This window comes from Phoxinus phoxinus (genome assembly GCF_949152265.1).
Source record: "Phoxinus phoxinus genome assembly, chromosome: 3".
Taxonomy (NCBI): domain Eukaryota; kingdom Metazoa; phylum Chordata; class Actinopteri; order Cypriniformes; family Leuciscidae; genus Phoxinus; species Phoxinus phoxinus.
The window spans coordinates 13,520,026-13,544,316 of record NC_136878.1 but is presented as its reverse complement, the minus strand read 5'-3'; the positions used below and the strand labels follow the sequence as shown (position 1 = coordinate 13,544,316).

The 24,291-nt window shown below is 39.1% G+C and overlaps 2 protein-coding genes across 8 annotated transcripts; both read right to left on the bottom strand.

Annotated features, from left to right (window-relative positions):
* Positions 1 to 989: 989 nt before the first annotated feature.
* brwd3 (bromodomain and WD repeat domain containing 3) lies at positions 990 to 19,431 on the bottom strand. Of its 7 annotated transcripts, none has more exons than XM_079606826.1 (41): positions 18,881 to 19,431; positions 18,687 to 18,745; positions 18,570 to 18,599; positions 18,368 to 18,427; positions 17,573 to 17,723; positions 17,335 to 17,433; positions 16,840 to 17,000; positions 16,344 to 16,565; positions 15,277 to 15,377; positions 15,100 to 15,170; positions 14,858 to 14,958; positions 14,621 to 14,661; positions 14,392 to 14,496; positions 14,051 to 14,204; positions 13,799 to 13,933; positions 13,463 to 13,591; positions 13,111 to 13,336; positions 11,716 to 11,841; positions 11,272 to 11,455; positions 10,669 to 10,759; positions 10,286 to 10,456; positions 10,055 to 10,128; positions 9,019 to 9,223; positions 8,827 to 8,925; positions 8,609 to 8,716; positions 8,351 to 8,475; positions 8,039 to 8,121; positions 7,339 to 7,450; positions 7,182 to 7,243; positions 6,936 to 7,091; positions 6,656 to 6,776; positions 6,416 to 6,541; positions 6,235 to 6,310; positions 6,038 to 6,088; positions 5,789 to 5,932; positions 5,497 to 5,649; positions 4,446 to 4,594; positions 4,260 to 4,336; positions 3,708 to 3,854; positions 3,445 to 3,495; positions 990 to 3,254 (listed from the first exon to the last, which is right to left on the bottom strand). In XM_079606826.1, exons 1-41 carry the CDS (start codon positions 18,912 to 18,914, stop codon positions 2,578 to 2,580), a joined length of 5,247 nt encoding a protein of 1,748 aa, XP_079462952.1. In that variant the 5' UTR covers positions 18,915 to 19,431; the 3' UTR covers positions 990 to 2,577. The 7 variants fall into 7 exon arrangements, with proteins under 7 accessions (XP_079462952.1, XP_079462953.1, XP_079462950.1 ...); XM_079606827.1 differs by having other exon boundaries at positions 11,272 to 11,452; XM_079606824.1 differs by having other exon boundaries at positions 10,055 to 10,131; positions 18,881 to 19,430.
* A 51-nt stretch (positions 19,432 to 19,482) lies between these two features.
* hmgn7 (high mobility group nucleosomal binding domain 7) lies at positions 19,483 to 24,197 on the bottom strand. The gene is made up of 6 exons (XM_079606893.1): positions 23,940 to 24,197; positions 23,047 to 23,073; positions 22,639 to 22,668; positions 22,311 to 22,358; positions 22,070 to 22,177; positions 19,483 to 21,376 (listed from the first exon to the last, which is right to left on the bottom strand). Exons 1-6 carry the CDS (start codon positions 23,952 to 23,954, stop codon positions 21,317 to 21,319), a joined length of 288 nt encoding a protein of 95 aa, XP_079463019.1. The 5' UTR covers positions 23,955 to 24,197; the 3' UTR covers positions 19,483 to 21,316.
* Positions 24,198 to 24,291: the final 94 nt, after the last annotated feature.

The window sequence follows — 24,291 nt, the reverse complement described above, 5'->3', positions numbered from 1 at the left end:
ATTAATCAACCTCAGCCCTGGTCAAAACTATTAAATGTTTAAAAAAAAAAAAAAAAAATTTAACTCTTTAATTGCCAAATTCATAAATTATGTCACTGATTTGGGGGGGGGGGGGGGGGGGGGGGGGGGGGGGCACCACAAAATTACTTATTTTCAATATAAAATGTGATTGTGGACTGGATTTTTTTTTACCTTTTATCACAGTCTTGGACATGTCAAAGATTGTCAAAGTCTTGGACATGTCAAAGATTAGAAACAACATTGGTTTTGATGCATTGATAGTTTTTGTGCAGCATCAGATTTGAACTTTTTCTCCCTCATTCATGCATTTTTGATTGTTGGTGGTTTTCCCTGTTGGGAAGAGGTAAAATTTGTAATTTTTACTGTTGATAACCAGATGGCACCATTAACCCTTTAGATAGGCCTGTGCAAAAAAAAAAAAAGCTTAGTTTCTGGCTTTTACATGGAGTTATATGGAGTATAATAGCATAATAAAGTGTGTGTGTGTGTGTGTGTGTGTGAACTCACCTTGATGCGTCTGAGAAAATCAGAATATGCACCTCAGCTCTCAGAACTACATGGAGTAAACAAAATTGCTGGAGGGGTCAGGTTGCAGAATCATCTCTAGAACTTCACTACAAGTCAAGCCCTTTCTCATGTTGCTTGCTGCTCTTCTCACCATCAAATGACCAGCAGGCTTGCATGCAAGTGTTCAAATCCACTTGCTTTGTTTTTGTATAGTCTGTATTTCTCACCATCAAAAGGCAGATGCTTAAACACACTTACTTTGTTTTTGTTTACTCCATGTAGTTCTGAGAGCTGAGGTGCATATTTTGATTTTCTCAGACGCATCCAGGTGAGTTCACACACACACACACAAATTATATCTAGTCTAGTGTCTGAATAATTTTTGCTTTGACTGTGTATATATATATATATTTATATTAGAGAGAGACCCACACTATATAGATCAGACAGAAGAGCCTAATCACAGTTTTACACCTTTATTATAAAAAAAGCATAGAAAACAAATAAACAGACATAAGCTTATGACATCTAACATCACAACCATCAGTGTCACTGAACAAATCCAGCCTTTGTCACCCAATGACAACATATCCCTGACACACACACATTTACCCAAAAAAACAAAAAAATAAAATAAAATAAAAAACAGGCCATCAGAGATGGAAAGGAAAACAATAGACAAAGTAAACTCAGTCTGGTCAACTCTTTTCTAAGCACAGAGCCTGAGGAGGTTAATGCTGTATCCTGATTGGCTGGGAAAAGTCTGTCAAACAGGTGCAGGAAAAGCAGATTAGGGACTGGATGGAGAGAGTGTTTTCCATTACAGTGCAATAGAGACAGGAAAAACTAAAGTGAGAAAAGAGGGATAAACAGAAAAAGGTAAGAGAAGGGCAAATCAGAGAGGAAGAGATATGTACCAGTGTGTTAATCACATGTTTGTATACACCCTTTGAACACCCCAAACCAAACTCAATTTAACTCATGATCTCTTCAATTTATGCTTTGTATTCACCATCCTGAAAATACACCAATGAAAAACACATTAACATGGATTAAAAGAGCACTAGATCATTTTCAGACATTTGTTCTTGCCGTCTCCCTTGTCCAAAACATAACAGTCTTCTCAGTTTTCCATGATAATGGTACAGAAGAAAAAAGATGAAAAAATAACCATTCTGATGCTCTTCAGATAGCTTGAGGGCACCGGCTTCAATTTACATTATTTTTCAACCAGAGTCCAGGATTCAGACATCACCTCATTTCAACCAATCAGCTGCCACATATACTTGACATAAAATGTGCAAACATCATCAATACTAATATTCTCCTTACTGCAAGATAAAAATGAATCAGAGTGTATCATACAAGAGTGGAAAAATATAAATATATTCTGTAAAAACAGTCTGAAGTGTTTTTGTGTATTTGAACAAGAGGAGAAGTGCATTTTCTCCTACGTTTCACATAATCCTCCTCGTGTCTGTACTTTAATGGACGAGGAGTAACACAAGTGATCTGGAAGTAGTTAATGCATCTCAGAGGTTCCACCTGCACTAAATCACATGACAAAATTTTATTATATTGTTGAACAGAGGTAAATGCATTACCTGATTCAATAGTAAAGTCAAGTCAGCTGAATTATATGGTAAACATAAGTGTTCTCAATGACCCCCTGTGTAAAAAAAGAAAAGAAAAAAAGTATGAAAAGAACGCAAGATGGAGAAAGTGAGGAGAGCAGCACCATCTTTATGACTGGAGAATGGAAACCAAAAGAACCATGATGGGAATCAAAGTCATTCAGGAGGGAGGAAGAGAGGAAGGAAGGACCACTCCGGACTAGAATAAGGCAGAGGTGGCGGATTAGTTGATGGCAAGGTAGTTTCTGTGAAAACCAGAGAAGAAAAAGCACCACAGTCCAGGAAGAGTCATGAACATCAAGTCTCGGAGACAACAATAGTAAAAAAAAAAAAAAACAAGTCACAAAAAGACAGTACTAAAAACAAAATCCCTGCAGTATCGCTGTAGTGAGTCCGTGTGAGGATCATAAAAATGTCAATGTGTCCATCCCATAAGATGACTAACCCTCGCACGTTCAGTCATGCGACGGACCCTTCCAGAACGTGACATTCCCAGATTCAGAGGGTCTGTCGTCAGCCCCTCCTCTTCAGAGTCATCGTTGTATAGAACAGTCCTTCGTCCCTGGTTACGAGTATTAACCCGCCCTGACTTTTGAGTCCTTTGATTTGACCTCTGACTTCCAGTTTTTGTTGAAATGAGGTCTTCATCCTCAGACTCCTCCTCTTCCTCATCCAGCTCCTCTTCTTCCTCCTCAGGTTCCTCCTCTTCATCTGGTTCTTCCTCTTCCTCAGGCTCCTCCTCCTCTACTTTTTCGTCCACCAGCCGCGCTCGTTTCTCAGGTTCGGTTGTCTGCTCTTCTCCTTTGCGCTTTCGCTTTGCGTTATCGACAGTGGCTGCTGCCTCTTTGCCTTTCTGTTTTTGTTGCGGGGCTTTGCTGTAGTCATGATCGCCGCCGTCTGCAAAGCCGCCCACCTCAGTCCCGCTGTCGTCGCTCTCGGACGAAGACGACGAGGTTTTGGAGGAGGACGATGCGGATGTTGAGGATGACGACGAGCTGGTACTCTCACATTCAGAGACTTCTCCCTCTTCTGCTAATGCTTTTCCTCTCCTACGTGAACTTCGACCTTCATTTGGCAGGCAGTCATTGCCACCTAGGACACAATATCAGTCAGCTTGGAGGTAAAAAAATTCTTTGGAATATACATTATACACATTATGCTCACCAACGCTGCATTTATTGATAAAAAATGCGGTAAAAACAATAATATTTTGTTTTCTATTCTAATTTGTTTTAAAATGTAATATATTCATTATGAAAAGCTGAATTTTCAGCATCATTACCGTTTTCAGTGTCACATGACCCTTCAGAAATCATTCTAATATGCTGATTTGCTGAAACAGATGCAGTTTTTCAGGATTCTTTGATGTTCAAGAGAACAGCAAATTTTTTTAATGGAAATTGTTGTAACGAGAAATTTCTTAACTGTCACTTTTAATCAACATAATACATTTTTGCTGAATAATAAAAGTATTCATTTCTTTAAAAAAAAGAAAATCTTATTGACTGCAAACTTTTGAGTGGAAGAGCATGTTTGTTTGTTTACCTGATGTTTTGCTTGGTGTACCTCGGCTGCGTGTAACTCGGTCGGCTCCTGCATGCTCTGATGAAAAGGACGAGGAAGACGAGGAGGAAGAGGATGAGGATGAAGAGGAAGGCTGACTGTCTTCATCAGCTTGTGCAACACTCAAATCTGGTGAAAGAAGCAAACACTTTGACTCTACCATGAAAACCCCCAGCTGTGACTTAAGGTGGCGTCTCACTAGCTGACTACTACTAAACCTACAGTCAGTTTATATATATAAATTATATATATATAAAAATTTAAACTAAAAAATATTCACCCACAGAAAATGGGAAATGTATTAGCTTTCACAAACCTGTCACCTCAAAAACTGGTTAAAAATAGCATTTAATCAAGCTTTATCCAGGTTCTTCATCAACAGTTCACAAATTGCAAACAAACTAAATTCACTATGATCATTAACATTTCTATTCTACGATTATTGTTGATTTGAGACAACCCCAATTTGGAAAGTCAGGGTTCAAAGACAACCCAAGTTCCTACTGGTACAACATCTCTAAGACTCTTACACACCTTGAGAGGATTTCCTTGAGCGGGACTTTGGAATCGGCTGGGAGGTTTTCTTTCCAGATTTCTGTTTTCCTTTGGGGCTGCCGAAACACACAAAAGTTTAAAACGGGTCCAAAAAAAAGAAGAAGAAAAAAGAAAAATCTGTGTGGACTCTGTACCATGATTTGACATTGAGTGTACATGCTTTACCTGTTGGGAAGGGAACTCTGCAATCTCTTGCTGCAACTGAGTCTCTGTTGACTCCTACGCTGATTCTGAACAGCAGATTTGTAGTCTGAGATTATGGGAATGATTTGATTCTCAAAGAACGCCGACAGACTCAGAGTCATACTGTAGATCTAAACAAAAAGCAATATCAGAGTCAAACTGTGGATCAACTGTCAAAAGGACTAACACATACTTTATGCATGAATGCAATATACTGTTTTAGTTACTATATAAAAGGCATCTTTAATAGCACAACAATATTAGAAAAAAAATCTATCAACCATAGACACTACTATTAACGACCCCAAATTTTGAAGAGTATAGAAGTAGTTTTTATGTTTCTGAAATAAGTCCCTTATGCTCACCAAGGCTGCATGCAATTAAAATAAAACAGTTAGAATGTGAAATATCACAATTTAAAGCAATTATTTTTGTAATCTTTTAAAATGTAATTTATTCCTGTGATGGCAAAGCTGAATTTTCAGCATCATTACGCCAGTCTTCAGTGTCACATGATCATTCAGAAATGATTCTGATATGCTGATTTGATGCTCAAGTAACATTTCATATTATTAACAATGTTGTAAACAGTACAGCTTGATATTTTTGTGATCTGAATCTGAATTATTTGTTATTTTTTTAAACAATAGGCTCTGACCAAACATTTGAACGGTAGTGTACATGTAGTAAGAAAATAAATATATCTCATTATTTAATTCATTGTAAAGTCTGTTTATAAAACTGACAGTTCCAGGCATTGATTCTGATTGGTTGAGCCGCGTTTGAAGCCATTGTAAAATACTCCACAACCATACACCTGTGACCTCATTAGATCAGTATTACTGCACCACTGCTGCCTAAATATTAAAGAATATATTTTTATGGACTGTTTTATAAAAGCAATACGCCCCATAAAGCTGTGGTTTACAGTGAATTTAAAACAGCTAAACAACGTCCTAACAACGCATATTGCTTGATTATAAAAGTGATGAGTGTGATTGCGGGAGATCTGGGAAAAGGGTGCTGGTCTTACTCTAGACTTCTTGTTGGGCGTGTAGGCTTTTGAATTACTGAAGATAAGCCGCACATCTTTGGCAAACTCTATGGGATTCTCGTAGTTCCCACCCATTAGGGTCTCAGAGACAGTGCCCAAATCCATAGGAGTATCTATAATATCCCGGTAATCCTGATACAGAGAGAAAAAGATTAGATCTGAAAGATTTCCAACATGGAATACAAGAAGTGACAGACATCACGTTAAAGGTATAAGATGAAAAGTACAGGAAGGAAAGGAATGATAGAACGTAGAGGGAAGAATGAGCTACCGGGTAGATGAAGAGGTCAACAGGCTGGCGGAACGGCTCTGAATCTGGGCTTGCCATCATTCTCCTCACAAGATCTTTGCATTGTCTGTGCCATGCGTTTATATCTAGGACCACGCCACGCTTCTGAGGCACATTACTGGACCTCTGTAAATGGTGGGAGGGGTTAAAGACAACACACCTGGTACTATAACGCTTTCATAATAAGTAGATCACTAAGCTTAATTGAACATTGTGATTGAATTGTCTCACCCTTTGACCAGTGGAGGTGCCGGGAGTGTCCGAGTCCACATCCACAGTCTCCTACAGAACAAACAAAGACGCTGAAGAGTTCATCTTCTTCACACTAAAATATATACACCAGGCCGCAGCTTTCCCAAAGACATTCTTATTTTTGAGCTCTGTACACAGTACACACATAATTCACACACGCAGACTCCCAAGCTCACCTCTTCCTCATCCGCACTGCTGAATTCGGTCTTCATCTTATTGTGCAGATCCAAAATATCTGTACAATATTGATCCCTATGTACAATAAAAATGAAAAAGCTCAGCATGGTCACTGAGCCCCGCAGGTGACCCAGAGGGATCGTAATGTAAAAATGTGTAAGTGATCGTGTTTTCTCTGACCTGATGAAACGCAGCAGGACGTCGCTGACCGTTTTCGCTGCTGTCACAATGGGGCTCTGTGGTTCGTTAAATGTTCGAGCATTGTGTTCGATGTAACGCACTTCCCACATGAGTGCTGAGATTCGCCTACACATACAAACAGAGGCGTGAGAACTCTAGCAGTTGTCTGTGTGTGTACCTGGAGGGCATTCATTATTGTCTGATGATGCTGTGGTCAGTGAGCTAAAGGACTGAGTATACCTGTAGAAACGATGCACTAATCTTGTTCTGATGGTGCTGAGGTCAGTGAGATAGGCCACAACAGTGCAGTACAGAGGATATTCCCTCAAATCTACAGGGCAGGAGAACGCCTTTGCCACATCTGTAAAACACACGAGAATATAATTAAGCAAGGAACACGCTATATTATGAATAGATATTTTAAATTGCAACAATATTTCACAAAATTACTGTATTTTTTATCAAAGCTTTTAATGAATACTGATAGTAGCTTTGGGTGGTTTGTGTGCACTTGTAGTACCAAGAGTTAGCAGCTCATCTATGGCCGCGATTACTCTCTCGCACTCCTCATCTCGTGTGTGCAGACCCCACTCTCCCTCCCGTGGGCTGTAGAGTAGGGACTGAAGCTCGTCCTCTGTGACCGGGACACTGTCCCCAGTATCCTCTGGGACTTGAGCTGTGGACAGTCAATCACACCATTAGACATGCCAGAATGTGATGCTGATTTACTGTCAGAGCTCATGGATGAAGTAAAGTGTGTCAGTACCTTCTTCAGGTATGGGCTCTATATCCCACGGACTCATCTTCTCTCTCTCTCCATTATCCCACCTGCAAAATAACACACCAATTATTGATACTTACAGCAATAATCAGTAAAAGGCTCAACTTCATACTCTGGTAAAGCAGGTCTCAAACCCATGTACCTGACAATGTAGCACTGAAACAGGCTGTCTGGATATTCAGACTGAAATGGCTCCTGACACTCCACAGAACCAAACCACCAGGCATCATCAATGATGCTCCTGAAACGGTGACCTGCACACACATATACATAGCTGTTATTTGCAACTTACATGTTTATTTATGATCATCATAACATCACATATGAGAAACCTACACACATTTGTCTTTACCACAACAACAGGAATGGAATAATAACCTATGCTATGCAGTCACTAAGGTATTCTTCACATTTTATCACATGTTTCTATGTAGTTAAGAGCATGTTCTGGGTCGTCGTTTACTGGCTCAAATAAAAAAAGCCCACCCACAAGTCTCAATGATATTCTTGTATGGCTCGGGTTAAAGGTCTGCAATCTACATAAAGTCAGGATATAGAAATGGATCATGGGCTGCTGCAAAATATAATAATCTAATAATAACAGCACGCATAAGTCTGTCACTGGCGATCTGAAACGTAGTGTGTGCGGACATTGGAAAAAAGAAGTGCAAATTGAAAGCTCAATCACGAAAAGTAATAGCGCACCTCTCTTCAACAAACCACATGATTTGAGGCATCATTTATAGCCTCAGCGCAAACAAACTGAAGTTCAATACTTTGGGGGTAGAGGTTAGTTCATATCCTAATCCTAGCATGCACCACAATTTAAAACACAAACACACCAGGTTGCCAGTTTCGTGCTTTGGCTTCATTATAAATCTGTTGTAGCACCAGAAAGTCAATGACATCAGGCATATCATGATACCTAAAGAGAGAGATAGAGACAGCCATCATTTACAATCTCATTTTCATGAAGAATCCTATCCTAACATCCATATTAAATTTATTAATCACTATTGTATTGTGCTATTCCAATACCAATAATGTTACAATCCCAGTAAACCGGCAAGTGTATTGTCAAAGATAATTCATAAATAAATAAAAATCTAACAAAATGTGCCGGAATGTGTTTTTGCAAATATAAGCATGCATACTTCAAGCTGAAGGATTCGTTGGTCATTTTCCCTGAGGTGGGGTCCAGGAAGGCCAGTTTGAGGCAGCACAGAGTTGGCGGCCCGACTTCATATTTAATACCCACTACTTTTACAGACTCCTGATCCTAAGAGAACAAACAAACAACATGCATTTTCCTGTTGGTCTGCCTGCAGAATGCGTCAACCACGTATGATGCAGACCAGATTATGCCTAATAACAAGTGAGAATGATCATGAGACAGGAAATGAACTTCTTACCCTGAGATCCAAGCGGTTCCAGGGCTGTTTCTGAGGATTCATGCTGTAGGTTTTGGCACGACACACGGCTCGGACATATGCTTGATGACCCTGACGGAAATATATCAACTACAGAGAGACAGAGAGAGAAATGACTGCAGAAATATGCATGCATAATGCAAATCCCTGTACTTATTTCTGGTCATTTAGTGAGCATGTCTATATTTAAAGGAACTCACCTCATCTCCCATTTGAGGTACGAAAGGTGATCGTCTTGGAATTGTTTCCATGATCCAAGAAGGGGGCAACCATTCGTCTAATTCTCCAGCAGGCACAGACTAAACACACACACACACACACACACACACATTATTGTAATAGAAAAAATATGGATGAATGAATGATGAATGGATGAATGAATGAAGGCTCACCCGCTGTTTAATTTTTTTCAGTTTCTTTTTCTTTTCAGTCCGTCTACTTGTTCTCTCAGCCTCCCCTTCTCCCTGCCCTGTCCCTTCCTCATCCTCAGAGCTACTGCTCACGGCGACACGGGCCGGCCTTCTGGTTGTTCGTTTGGGGGGCTGGAGGTTGATTCCCGCATCTGCTGTCCAATCAGAATACTCACTGGAAGAGTCACTGTAAAACACATTTAAACAGGAAAGAGCAAAATAAACAGCAAAATCAAAAGATGCACACCATGATCAAGCAGCTAATTGTCATTAACTTCACAGACTTTTAAGTTAAACACTAAATCAACTCATTCTGAAAGACTACTAAGAACAAAAAAAATTATTAATAAATATACAACAGTACTTCTTTTATAGTAATTTTACTATTTTGCCAAATGAATGTTCAATTTGAGAATTGCTAAAAACGATATTTAGTTTAAAAAAAAATGTGTGTGTTTTTAAGAAAACTTACCATAAGTTAAAAGGTTAGTCCACCCAAAAATTAAGTCAAACCCTAAGACTTTCGTTCATCTTCAAAACACAAATAAAGAGGTTTAATCAAATCTGAGCGATCTAATCCATATAAATTGAGCGGTTTAGTCCAAATTTTCTGAAGAGACTCGATGATGAACAGATTGAATTGAGGCTTTGATTCACATATGAACTGATAGAGACAGAAATCGCTCAGATTTTAGTAAAAATATCTCCAATTGTGTTTTGAAGATGAACGAAAGTTACGGGTTTGCAACGACATGAAGGTGAGTAATTGATGACAATTTTCATTTTTGGGGTTAAGTAGCCCTAGAAAGAATGATACCAATAAATAAAATCTCTAATATCTGCCAATATATTGTGAATCCTTAAATAAAATTCATGTTGTTAGACTTTGTTTAATTCCATATACAGTTAAAAAAAAATTGAAACCTAAGCCAGTTCTAGAACAACTTCACAAGGCTTCATTTGCATTATTGATATTGTTTTATGTTGTGAAATATATGTGACTAATTAGAGACTGAACCTGGAGCTACTGTCATTCTCCCACTGAGCTACACCATCAGATGACCCATCACTGTTCTCATTCTGGTCCTCTTCCTGCTAGGTGCACACAAACAGAAATGATGCATATTTAATAAAGCATTTCAAAACTAGCGCTGAAAGAAATGTAAAAAATAAATACCGGTAAACGTACATCTTGATGGCCTATAAAAGATGAGCAGAGTTTGAGGCCAAACACAAACGGCTGTCTTACCTCTGCTTCACTCTCGGACTCTCTCTCACTTTCCTCGTTACGGGTGTACGAGAGCACGCTTGAGCTGCGTCTCCTATCTCGAGTCGAGCGGGTCTGATATGTGTGTCTCCTCTGCTGAGCCTTGCGCTGAGGCCTTCGTAACATGCGAGCGCTGTTACCCACTGGCTCACTCTACAGATAGATGGGGAGAAAGTGAGGTTTTTACTCTAGACTGGCACAGTAAAAAGTGACTATGTTTGTTTGTTTTTATTGCCATACCAGCATCTATGGCTAATTTCATGGCAAGATCAATGTATTTAAAAAAGAAACAACAGTAACAAACAGTAGTAATGAACAACATCTGACATCTTTGTTAGTGTGCAGCATATGTGTATTAAACTCACTCCTGTTGTGGGTGCAGATTTTCTCTTCTTCTCAATGTTGTAGAAAAACCGTTCCCACTCTCCTTTAGCAAACCTACTGTCCTCCATCACTCTAAACAAACACATCACATCAGGGTTTGAGCTCACAAAGCTGTTCACAAGAATGTACAGTACTCAAATCTAATAACTCCATATACATTTTTCAAATCAATTGTATTGCGTAGAATTATTATTTTTTTAAATATTCTTTTATCCTATGTTGCAGACAAACAATGGGGGTGGGGGGGTCAATTGTTTTTAGTAGCTGCCAGTTTTAGTTTTTTTTTTTTGCTTCTTTGACTATTGGCTTGCTCTTAAGAAAAATATGTAATCTGCAAAAATGAGGCAGAAACAGAGTTGCACAGCCGGCACAAAACGAATCCATTCAATATGTTGCATCCTTTATTCAATCTATTTTTCTCTTTGTTGTATTTGCGTCTACACTTTAAATAATAAATTCTGGATGTAACATCATTATGTTATACATACTGTATACATACAATATTGCACTACCAGTTGTTAATTCAGTTTGACCACACTATTCACATCTCAGATTCGCAAACTGTTTAATTGTCATATTTGTACCTGAAAACGCCAGAATTGACTTCATTAACCACTACGCGCCGGCTCCATGCCAAGAGGTCTCTCTCAGTGGCCATCTGACTGCGGGGGGCATTGTTGTGCATCTGCCGTACACCCTCAACTTGTCCGCTACGCCGCAGCCCGACGTTGGGGGGTGATAGAGGACCACCTGCCACTTCAGCACCTACTGATCCAACAGCTTTAAATGTCACAACCTCTACACTAACAGCTTTCACATAAATGACCTTTAAGCCAACAGGTGCCAGTCTTAAAATGCTAAATACATTTTAATATAAAAAAAAAGTTCCAAATCATATAGTATAGCAATTACATTCTGTGCAGGTTTCCCCCTTTAATGTGTAATAATTTTACCATGAGAAAATTATCCAGCAAACCACTGAAAATGCTGTAAAACATTTCGACGCGTTAACTGTGGCTTGTTCTCACCTGCAGGATTGCGATGCTCATCTTGCTGGTGCTGGAGCTGTCTAATCAGGTCATCCAATGGGCTTTCTTCCAGAGAATCCTCTGCAGTCTGCTGGCCAATCACCTGCTCAACCACTTCGCCATCACCTAAAACCATTAAAATACTCTCAACAAGCTAATTTAGACCAAACACTAGACTAGAATAAAAGCACTGACATGACAGTAAGAACAGGTTTTCATCTAAATTTAACACTAATGGGGTTCTCATCTTCATAGCTTTCCATAGGAAATAAATTTGAGCCAAAGGCCCTGTTTACACCTGTTATTAAGAAGAGTTTTCGTCGATCTGATCACAAGCGGATGATGCTAAATACAGGCGTAAACGGGGTCTTGTCCACTTTCGAGCTTGTACACTTTCAACAACTTCCAGGGGTAGTCGAAAACGCATTAGACCAGATTGCTTTGTAATGTAGATGCGCTCATGTGGTCGAGCCACAAAAAGACCGCCTACTGACCTAATGCTTAAACATTATGGGAAGCGCGCTAGCCAGATAGGATTTAAACTTTGTCAGCGGAAGACCCAAGTTTGGTTTGAAGATGAAAAACATACCAATGTTACATACCAAGCACAATGTTCCTTATTTCATCATTCCTGATTTCTAACATGCTCACGTCTTGGGGCTGTCAGATCAGAAACTAAAGCTTGTCTCCATAGTATCCTTTCGCGTTCATATGTAAATCGTACAAGCTCATTTTGTCCATTAAACCAAAAGTTATGAAACCCATACATTTACCCACCCATATAGATCCTCCCCTCAAAGAAATCAGGACAGAAGTGGTTGAAAGTGGACAAAAGAAACGGATTAAAACGGGTAAGAGTCTCCCTCGTCTACTTGTGATCCGATTGAACAAAATGCATCTTAATACCAGGTGTAAACAGGCCCAAAGTTGTGTGTGACTGCTTAAAATGACAATTGTTGCTACAGCTATGGCTATTAAAACAATAAGCACACAGTATTTTGTGTCGTACAGTACATGCCATCATTTTTATTTAATTATTGGATTAAAAAAATAATAATAATAAGGTGGCGTTTTTGCTGTAGCATTGGTATTGATATCAAGAAGCAGGACAATTCAATGGTATAGGCAACTGAAATTCCATGACAATCACTGCAGCTACAGATTGAACATGGAGCAAAGCAGGATGTTTTCAAAATTCTTGAGAAATTATTTATTAACTTGGCTATAATTAGTTGTGCAAATCTGACTATAATAATAAATAAAAAAAGACAATTAAAACATAATTACGAATTATTACTATGGCTATAAAAAATTTATACAAAATTTACATTAATCGTGAAGCGAAGCTTTGTGTCATTTGTTAGTAGCCATATGATGTAAACCTGATAAATTTACCATTAGCCATGTAGCCGAGCTGTGGCACAAGCTGTTCCTCTTTGCAGTTTTCTCTTCCCGGCACCAGGCGCTGGCAACGAGGTGGGTGGGGGTTCCCATCTACGTCCACCAGGAAAGGCGGCGGCATAAGATGTGGTGCCTGCTGCGTCTGCTCATCTAGAACAAAGTTATTGGAGTCCCGGATCAATGGGCGGAAATCCGTATGGAAGAACATTTGGTCTAGAATCTGAAAGCAGAAAGAAGCATTGGAATGTGAACAAGAGTGGATTCGATTAACTACACAAAAGGCTCAGAATACCACACATCTCAGATAGACACACAGACAGACAGACGGACAGACAGACACGCACACCTTTTCATAAGGCTGACTGCACCCAAAGCCGAAGATGAGCAGATGACCATGAGAGTCTGTGCAGGCAAAGTGCTGCCCATCCATTGAAAATTTACAATCAAAAACAGCACCATGTCCCTGGCCCTCAATCTAACAGAAAAAGAGAGACAGCAATGTTGTGAAATATTACCGGTATTACAATTTAAAATAACTGGTTTCTATTTTCATATATTTAAAAAAAATATTTATAGTAAATATATACATTTTAAAAGGTTATTTATACCTATAATATTTACAGGTCCAACTATTTTTTAAATAAGCTTAAATTGAAACTGCAGATTTGTCATGTCATCTCACCATATTAAAAAAGTTTCTGATCTTCTGGCCTTTGCTGAGGTCCCAAATGTAGATGTTACCATCATGACCAGCTGATAACAAGATTCGTGAGTCAAAGGGGTGAGCTTCCAAAACAAACACTTCATCGTCATGACCCTATGGACAGAGAAACATTTGCGATATGATCCGTACAGTCACAGAAAGTTCCTCCAAGGAATTACAAAACAAGGACAGATAGGAACAGACTGAATTCTGCCTCTCACACACACATACCGACAGCACGTGTAGTAATTGGCCATTTGCTGAGCTCCAGACTTTAAGGAGGCAGTTTGAAACCGCTGTGATGATGGAACGATCGCAACGATCCCACGCGACCATGGTCACCACCAACTTTGTCGATTTATCGTCGCCTGATATCACAGCACTCCTGTGAACACAATACATATGTCCACGTAGATGTAAAAAAATGTAATTCAAGGACCAACTTCTTTTTTTTCTTCTCCAAAAGAACAATATTTAATGTTAACAATTAGATTCAGTCCAAACTGTGCTTGAGAAACCTGCCTGATCTTACAATTAATGGATATGTACACTACACACGCACACACACTGACCCTGGTAATCTGGTGGTCATGTCCAGCACAGTACTCTTCCATTCCTGCTGTTGGTAATGCCAAATCCGAGCCGTACCATCCCGACTACCACTCACAAACCTGAGACTGGAGATACAGAGGCAGCCAACACACAAACACACTTAAAAACACCCAAAAATCAATAAAGATATATGGTACATCGGCATTCCAGTGAACAAGCACGAAAGGAACCATAACATATCAAACCCACCTGTCGGTGTTATTGCAGAACTGAATAGCAACAACTTTATCCTGTAAAACAAAAAACATGCATTAAAATTAAGAAAAACTTTTAAATCAGCACATTTCTAACATGTTCCTCATTTTCCATTCTTCATAATTTTTTTTACAAGTTCTGCTTTTTTCTGTCTATTATTCTCCTTTCTATCACTATCTCTATTGCTTTCTTGTCTGTCCACTGGCTTCCTTCTCTGTCTCTCGCTCTCACCGTGTGGGAGTCCAGGTCAGAAAACTTCACAGGCGTCTCTGTGCCGAGGTAGTAAACTCTGATCATGTGATCTGTGCCTCCAGTGGCCAGAAACATTCCACCTGGGGTCAAAGAACACAATGTCAGAATTATAATTGACTGATCATGAGATGATAATAAAGAGACATGAAAAAAAAAAAAAGTTTATTTGAATCAGATCATTGAGTGTTTAGGAGTTGGAGTGTAAGAGCGGGTTAACACACCAGAGCTAAAGGAGCTGCAGGATATCTGAACTCCGGGACGAGAACGTTCCATGAACTTCACAGGCTTTTCACTGCAAACACAAACACGCAGCTTATTGCAAAGTTACTCTAAATAATAAAAGTGAATCACTGGCTTCAGACAAAATGTGTCATTTAAAATGTACAAATGACACTTACACAAACTTCATGCTGAGTGAGTTCCACTGCCAGAAACACACCATGCCATCAGCTCCAGTGGTGGCCAGATACCGAGAGGAACCTAATGCTGATGGAGAAAACTGCAGAGACAGACAGAAAAATATATTTTAAGCACCAAAAACATCTGAATTAATGCTACCTACTAAAGCAATCACCATGCTGTGGAGGGAGGGAGGGTTACTGTAAAATAAAGAGTACTTAAAGTGCCCCTACTATGCTATTTTAAAGGATCATATCCTAATTCTGTTTTTGAGGTCTCCTACAATAGGATTACATTCATCCAAGGTCAAAAAACACTTACACTTTTTTAATATACATTGCATACCACCTCATTTCTCAAAGAGTCTGAAAATAGTTTGTTCGAAGATTGTCTCTCTAAAGTTTAAACCCCTCCTTTCTGAGAGCCTACTCTACTATTGATTGGACAGATGGACAACTCATTTCAGCAGTTTCAGCGATTCTTTCTTTTAGGAGACATTAACTTTATGTCGTGCACGTTGATCTTGTGAAACTCTGCAGACCTTTTACATTCACAAATAGCCACATTACACACCGCATGATAGGTAATCGGTAAAAAGCATAACTGGGGCTCTAAGAAAAAATAATAATCTTATTTTACAGTACAACTTTAACATTACAATATATATTTTTGGATGTCTTAATTTCTAAACATTAAGCCATCAAACTTTTATTTTGACAAAAAAAAAAAAAAAAACTGCAGAGAGCCCTTAAAGTTGATCTTTAGCTGGTTTTTAACCACTTTTCGTTACAAGTACTGGTTGGTGCATGTTGCGTTCCGACCTACACTCACAGCGCATACAGAGATGAGTTAATGTAGAAAAGCATTTACTGTGAAGCGAGCAGATCTCAAACACTGAAAACTGAGCTGCCAAGTTTATTAGACATTAAGATTAGGAATCAAGCTAGAAAAAAGGAAAGGTGTGATGTTTGTGTGGAGGTAGGCAGCTCATCCCACCAGAGAAGAGCAGAGATGGTGAAGGTTTTGTGACTTTGTGCCTCTATAAAGAAAACTTGTGTTCACACACCTGTATGGAGGTGATGGAGGCTGTGTGCCCCTGCAATACAGCCATAGGTGCACAGGTGCGCAGACACCACACGCGGACGATCTTGTCACAACTGGCTGAAGCGAGGAGCGTGTTCTCGAAATTCACTGTCATATCTGAAATCTCTGCCGCGTGTCCACGCAAAGTGGCTAGCAGACGGCCATCATCTGTTGCCCAGATCTTCACTAGACAGTCGTCAGAACCCTGACAGAAACACATGTGCATAAACCTTGATTACAAGCGCACACACAGAACATATTACAAAACACCAGTGTTTCCTGCATTAGTATTTACAGTAGCAGCAAACTGAGCAATGACATGAAAACGACATCGAAAATGCTTGTAATTGTCTCTGCATGTTAAACTAGGACAGGAGTCAACAATATTACACAATTCACTTTAATGGCTAAATCAGGCCCAGTTACTGGCCCATTTGATGCCCTATCCTAAACTTTTGAGTGTTACACATCCTCTTTACCGTGAAAATGCGCCGTCCAGTGCGGTCAAATGCCACACAGTACACTGATGAGAGATGGCCCAGGATCCTCCGATGCATCTTCATGTGCTGGTAGGTGTAGGAGGGGAAAGCGTGGCCAAATCGAGCCACTCCTGTTTTTTGGCGAGCACCCATGATTGACACTGAGAAGAGAGATTTAAACTGTTACAATCAACAGAAGCTGGTCTACACCGATGGACATTATTCTATCACTAAATAAGCGAAATTCATTCAACAACAGAACATCAACATTGAAGTCGCAATGAAATTATTCTTAAATAAGAAATAATTTAGGACAGGGACTTTTTGAATAAACAAAGTAAAAAATATATATTATTTAATACCGACTTTAATCAGCTATCATGAAGCACTATTTTCAATTCGACTCTTGTGCACAAACCCAAGTAGTCAATCCTAAAACTGAACCCAAAAACAGCCAGCACCAACACCATACACCATTTAGTTAGCAGGACTTACCTATATTTGGTGGTTTGGCACAGTCTATAGGTGGTTCTGGGGGCCGTCCCCTGTGCAGGGCGACTACTGCTGAACCACTCCATACTGTATGAGAAGAACCTTTGAGAAAGAACAAAAGATTGAATTGTTTTAGATGGAGAAAATGTGATTGTGTGCTACTCTGAAGTCTTAATAGTACAGAATAACCAAGAAAGGTTCTCATTGTTCACTGTATGTAGTGATCTTGAGTACATCTCACTTTTTGCTGTCCGTAGTAATGACTGTCGTCCGGTGCCCAGTAAACTGTGTACTCCAGGAACACTGGGAGGAATGTGTTTATCTATCAGTGGGCCAATCTGCTCACACACACGCAACAGGTAATCCGCAGGTATGTGCTGATTTAACAACACCTGAAACATACAGAGGTAATTGATAAGAAATGTGCTTTGATAGACACAGCAAATCTTATTTGCATTAGGATTACAAAATGCATAGAAATAACTATACAAGTCATACTATATTATAGTATTAAATAATAGATTGAATTATATTATAATATAAGATTATGAAATAGTATATATATTTATAGTAATAAACTAGCGTGAATTTTGCTTTATTTCACCAACATATCCCATATCATTCCCGAAAGACCACCCAATTCCCTCCACAAGCTTCAGCCAATCAGACGCCTTCTCCACCCATCTTTTTCGTCTCCTAAGTAGCAACTGAGGTTTGATTGGCTGCCGCGTTTGGTTGACGCAGCAACCCACCAATCCGCTCTCGATATATCTGCGCTGCAGTAACGCCCCCGGTCGGCACGCACAAAGCCTTTCATTTCAAAACAAATACTTTAAATTGAAATTCCTAAAATCAAAACTTTCTCGCACTATAATATAGAATCGTGTATATTATAAAAATCAAATTCTAGCCGCTAGCACCACGTTCTCACATCAGTGCTTTTATAATTTGATGCACTGTAATATAAGAAAGCCCAGCACCTGTGAGAGTTTAGTACTGTATTTCACGTGCGTGTATGTAGTTTATTTAATCTCACCCAGTCTTCAAAGCTTCGCTTAAACAGCTTTCCGTCCCAGCTCCAGCGCTTCGGAATGATCTGCACACAAACACAGCGGGGGGAAAACACATCACATGCGGGATTTAGACACGCAGCCGCGCTGGGATGAGGAGGAGATGCTGATGTTGGGATATTTGAGAGAAATAACGGGTTAGAGTGGGAGAAGAGGCATGAAACTCACCTCGTATTCGTGCATCTCCTGCAGCAGCATCTGCAAAAACACACAGAGTTACACACACACAACGTAACACACAATCATTGCTACACGCCGACACTAACAAGCCATTTTCCGTCTCACCTGAGCGGATTTCTGACATGGTCCTGACTGCAGGAATCTGGCGATCAGGTAATAAAGTTCTGCAGAGAGAAACACAACAACACCAATCATTAGCTTTAGCTTAGCCTAGCTTAGCCTCACAGGCTAATGCTAAAACAATGCTTAAAGTCTTTCTAGCGATAAAGACGCAGAAAAAACGCCAGTAAGGTGCCCACCGGCTTCAATTTGCGAGCACGGTTCCGCCGCCATGGCCCGGTCCGGGCGGTGAATGGAGGTTGGTGAGGCTCTGCTTGCTAAGAGCGGCCTGTGCTGTATTTGCTCTCAGCGTTTCGGCCTGCAGCCGCCGCTCGCGCTGCTTTGTTTGAGCGCCCCCGCGCGGCGGCCGCACGCAAGTGCCTGTGCAGTACCGTGCTCCACCGCCAGGGGCGCTCTGAGAGCGCACAGGTGAGCTCACCATTTCCACGGGCGGACATTTTGCATGGTGTGCTGGTGCCTGTTGGGTGATTTGTTGAAACCAAAACATAGATGTATTGCAGTAAAAGAGGCCATTTCATGTTTAACATCATATTGAGGATCACAGGTCAAGCGTGTGTGGGTTAAACATAAGATCTGTTGAAATGTTCCATACCACAATCAATGTGCCATATATTATGTTATGTAAGGAATGGGTTATAAATATTACGTAATGCATTTATGTAATGTGCATATATCGAATAAGTGTTAAAATACATCCATCATACATTTTAGTTCTTTATCTAAACGTAACCCTGTTGGATTATGTAGAAATAATTCACCCTGATGTTGTTTTTTCTTTATTGCATGCTTCACTTCATTATATTTAATGTCGATAATACCTCTGATTTATTACAATAAAGTTATTAAAATGTTAATACGCAAATTATTTGTCTTGATATTATGTTTTCTGCATAGTTATGAAGAGCAGAGCACAATATTTATAGGCTGTCAGTGTGTTGCCTCTCAGATGACTCAAACTTAATGCATGGATGCTTGCATTCATTCATCAACTAGAGACACACAGCAAGGGTCGGAATCATAGCTTTCAAAGCTATCTAAAATGCATTTATGTGCAGTTTTAATGTCTAAGTGACACTTAATTTTCTAACACTAAATAAATAAATAAAAAGCTTTTTTCTAAAGCCACAAACTGTTTACATGGTGACTGTTGTTTTCACTGAATCCTTTTTAATCTCTATCCAGTTTGTCGCAGAATCTTTTTATTCAAGATGATAAACAAAATATATATGTATAATGGCATTCATATGTGGAAATAAATAAATAAATAAAGCAAGCACACCAATAAAATTGGGGAGGGGAAAAAGTACAAATAAACTAAGAGAGGTCTTTTCATTCATCTTCCAATAACTTAAAGTCCCTTATAATCCCAGAAAATCTGCAGGCCTTTTACTCTTTCAATGATGAAAAATAGTTGCAAACAAATCTTTAAATCCATAGAAATAAGATTTTCTCTTCATTGTTGGAACCTTACATTTGTACGGGATGACAGTTTTAGTGTATAAATGAATCCTAAGAACGTCTCAGCTCGAGAAAATACTCATCCATTAGCACTGTTTTTTCTTTTCAATGCATGCAATGACTTAAAGAGTAAAAACCTATTTTGTCTCATAAGTTATGGCTCAACTAGTATTCATATTTGCATTTAGAGTGTTTGTCTCAGCTGTTGTGATTAGAATAATTTGTCAAGATTTAAATGCAACGTGAACCAGTGGTGAAATCCGCTATTACAGTTATATTATTGCATCAACCAGTTATAAACACTTGATAACTGATTATAGAAAAAGACCACAGCAGACATTATGAGGAAAACTCCAATGATGGATTTTTATTGAGTGAGACCGAGAGAATTATAGGGGACACTAAGTACTGTTTCACAGATGAATTTTCAGTGTTAAAAAAACTCCAAAAAACGTTTTTTTTTCTTTGAATCCTGTAATTTCAAAAAAGTCCTCTATAATAACAGAAGGGTTTTTTTCTGGCCTCCTAACAAAGCCCAGTTACCTTGTTTCAACAAATTGCAAAGGTGGTATGATTCTTAAAAACGCCAGGAGTCACCATCTAATGCTGAACCTGGAATGTAAGCAGTCTTTAGTTGTTTTCTTTCTTTTCTTCCACATTTGTTGAACTCATTCCTCTTTCTTAAAGACAATCCATTACATTTAAAATAAAAATAAAAACAAACCCCGTACAGAAATGTTACAGACTCCAGAGCAACATCACAAGCACTAACGGACATACAGACTGAGAGCTTCCTCCCACCTCCCACTCCAAAACCAAGCTACAGACCATCCGCTTAAAAAAAAGAAAAATAATTCAAATCAGAAAATCAACTAAACGAAAGAAAGACGCCGCCTTTTTTCACATCTCTCGTGTTGTAAACACCTGATACAGCCGCGGCCGAACACAAGACTTGTTTAGTCAGCTTTGTTTTTTGTGCTAAAAACCTGAACCAGTATTTACAAATTCGCTGATAAAAATATTCTTCTGGTGGTGATGGGCAGAGAGGAGGTTGTTGAGAAAGCTGGAGAGGGAGAGAAAACTGGGAAAGAGAGGAAGATAAAAGAAAGGAAAGGGGGAAAGAGAAAGAATGGACGGATGGATGGACAGGCGTGGTGCTACTCTGTCTTCGGGTCCTCCTTCTCAGGCTCTCCCTCGTCTTCTGGAGTTTTCTCAACCTGTGGAATAAAAGCGACAAACCCATGAGAATCAAGCAGGAATGCCTTTTCACCAATCAGAATCATTCATTACAAATAGAGGAGGTGACATTTGGAAAATTCCCTTTAGTTTAGGCTATTAATTTTAGGGAATTAATTGAACTACAGGCGAAACTCGAAAAATTAGAATATCATGCTAAAGTTAATTTATTTCAGTAATTCAACTTAAAAGGTGAAACTAATATATTATATAGACTCATTACATGCAAAGTGAGATATTTCAAGCCTTTATTTGTTATAATTTTGATGATTATGGCTTACAGCTTATGAAAACCTTTTTACAATATTCTAATTTTGAATTTGGGGTTTTCATAAGCTGTAAGCCACAATCATCAAAATTATAACAAATAAAGGCTTGAAATATCTCACTTTGCATGTAATGAGTCAATATAATATATTAGTTTCACCTTTTAAGTTGAATTACTGAAATAAATTAACTTTTGCACGATATTCTAATTTTTTGAGTTTCACCTGAATGTTACTTAGTATTTTTAAAATGTTATTAGGAAGAATTAAAAAGCTTTTTTCTTTTTCTTTCAAGGGACTAGCCAAGTAAAGGTTGTTTAATAGTGATAGTAATAAAGTGTATGTATGATTTGAGGTAGACTGATGTGTGTGTGTGTGTGTGTATTATATTATTATTATTATTTTTACCTCGTTGGTCTTAGTCTCGCCATTTTCTGATTGATTCTCCTCCTTGGATTCCTCAGCCTTTGCCTTTGCTTTCTTCTCTTCCTTTTTATCGTTCACTTCCTTCTCCTTCTGTCAGAGAGGAAAAGACAGGAAAAAAGAATGACTATAGAACAATCCATATGAGACAAACCGAATCATGGAAACAAGTGACACAGAGTATCAGTAAAAGTGTGTTTACTAAAAGTATAATTACTACAAGTACCTTGGGAGTTTTTTTCGGTTTGGGTTCAGGTTTTGGAGGGTTTGGTTTCTGAAGGGAAAAGAAAATATATGATTAATTTTGTTTTATAAGAAAAATATATACCTAAACAATGAACATATGAATAGTTAAAATAGAGCACAGTAGGGTCTTTGTTGTTCTGCCCTATCCTGAATTTTACAGATCATCTTAACGGAAAAGTCTGGCAAGACAGTGCTAATAATTTCCGAAACTATGTTTAAAGTTCCTGAAAACATTTGAGGACTTCTTAAAAATAAAATAAGTATATAATAGTAACATTAAAAATCTCTTTAAAAAGAAAACAACTTACCGCCGATAATCTAGCAGACCTTCTCTGAGGCTACAAAAGGGAGAAAGAAAAAAAATCTATTTATTTGAGGGCAGGTAAGAGAGAACAGATACTTACTGTAACGCCTATTTAAAAAATCTTGTTCTTTCTCTCCATTTCACCTTCTTGTGTACCATGCGAGCTTATACTTTAAACTCAGCACAGTTTAAAGTACCGTACTACATAAAGGCTATTATTGGCTCTTATGACAAATTGTTTGTGGTGTTTCTCGTTTGTAATTTGATTTAGTAATTGTAATTCAAGAAGTGCCAGCTAAATAAGTAAGTGTAAATGTAGATATAAAGTAAGTAATGCATTTGTAATGGTTGTGATTACTTAAATTTGCAACCCAAAATTGCTTAAGATATTCTTAGAATATTCTTTCAGTACCTCCTCCTTGACTTCTCCATCAGTTCCCTGCAAAAGAACAAAACAAATGTCATAAGTTAGAAAATGATCTATAATTTTATTAACATAAATGGCGGGAAAACCAAAAAGGCAACTTGTAGAAACATTGGGCTCTACTGTTCTGCATGTTTGTAAATGTGTGCAACATGCTGGGGTGGCAGAAAAACGTGTGTGGTTAGCTCCATTCAAGTTCAAATAACTTTTATTAGAGAGGCTTTGCGAATAAGTTTATTTATAAGTCGCCGGACGCCGGTGCAAAATGGTGAGCCGATTTTTTATTTATTATTTTTCACGAAGGCATTTCACTTCACAGGCTCCACACATTTGAATAAGGAGGAGGGGCGCGATTATCCCGCCTCAACGCTGACACCTGGCGGCAAGCAGGCGTCATGACACTCCTCTTCCATGGCGAACAAAGAAAATGCGTTAAAATTGTTTAAAAACGCGAGCGCCTTTTCGCTAAATTGCCACCATTCAGAGAATTAGAGTTATCCAGCTATTTTTTAATCCCCATTTCACAGCGCCTGAGCCACGATTGCGCTTATAATCGTCGGTTTTCGCGTCGCGCTGTGTTGGAGATGGAGAGAGAGAGAGGGCAGCATGGCTGCGGTTCCACGGGCATGAGATCAAGCCGAGCTTCAGCACAGCTCTGCTCCACTAAAACCCTCCTGCTGAACGCACCACCGTCGACTAAAACACCGCGGTCCGGCAGAAAAAATCGCAAAATTAACAACGATTTTTTATCTGCCCACTGATTCTACAGAAGTCGCCTGGATTTTTATTAAAAAAACATTGTCTCGAGGGCTTCCTAATTTCACGACTGATTAGTAAGGGCAAAAGTGTAGCCGTGCGCCGCGCTCGGCTTTTCTACATACCTTTCTCTTGGGCATGTTGAGTTTTGGGATATTTTTCTTCTTTTATGCAAAACTAACAGGTTATCTTTTGTGATTCGTAGTTCACAGTTCAGGAGACTGTCGTCCGCTATGCACTAATTCTGTAGTAAACACAGGGCTACATTAGAGAGCCAGTGGTTGAATGGGAGGGTGGGGGCGGGGTCATGCTGTGACTGATGTTCCGCTTGTCCAATCAGCGGGCGTCTGGGTCCGCCACAGAAGAGGCAGATTCTTACCTCCGCTGTGCTTTTACGCGCGAAATCCTGAGGTGTAAATCCAACGGCAGACCTTCCTGTACAATTTCCCTCCCAACATGTTAAAAATATAGTTTGGT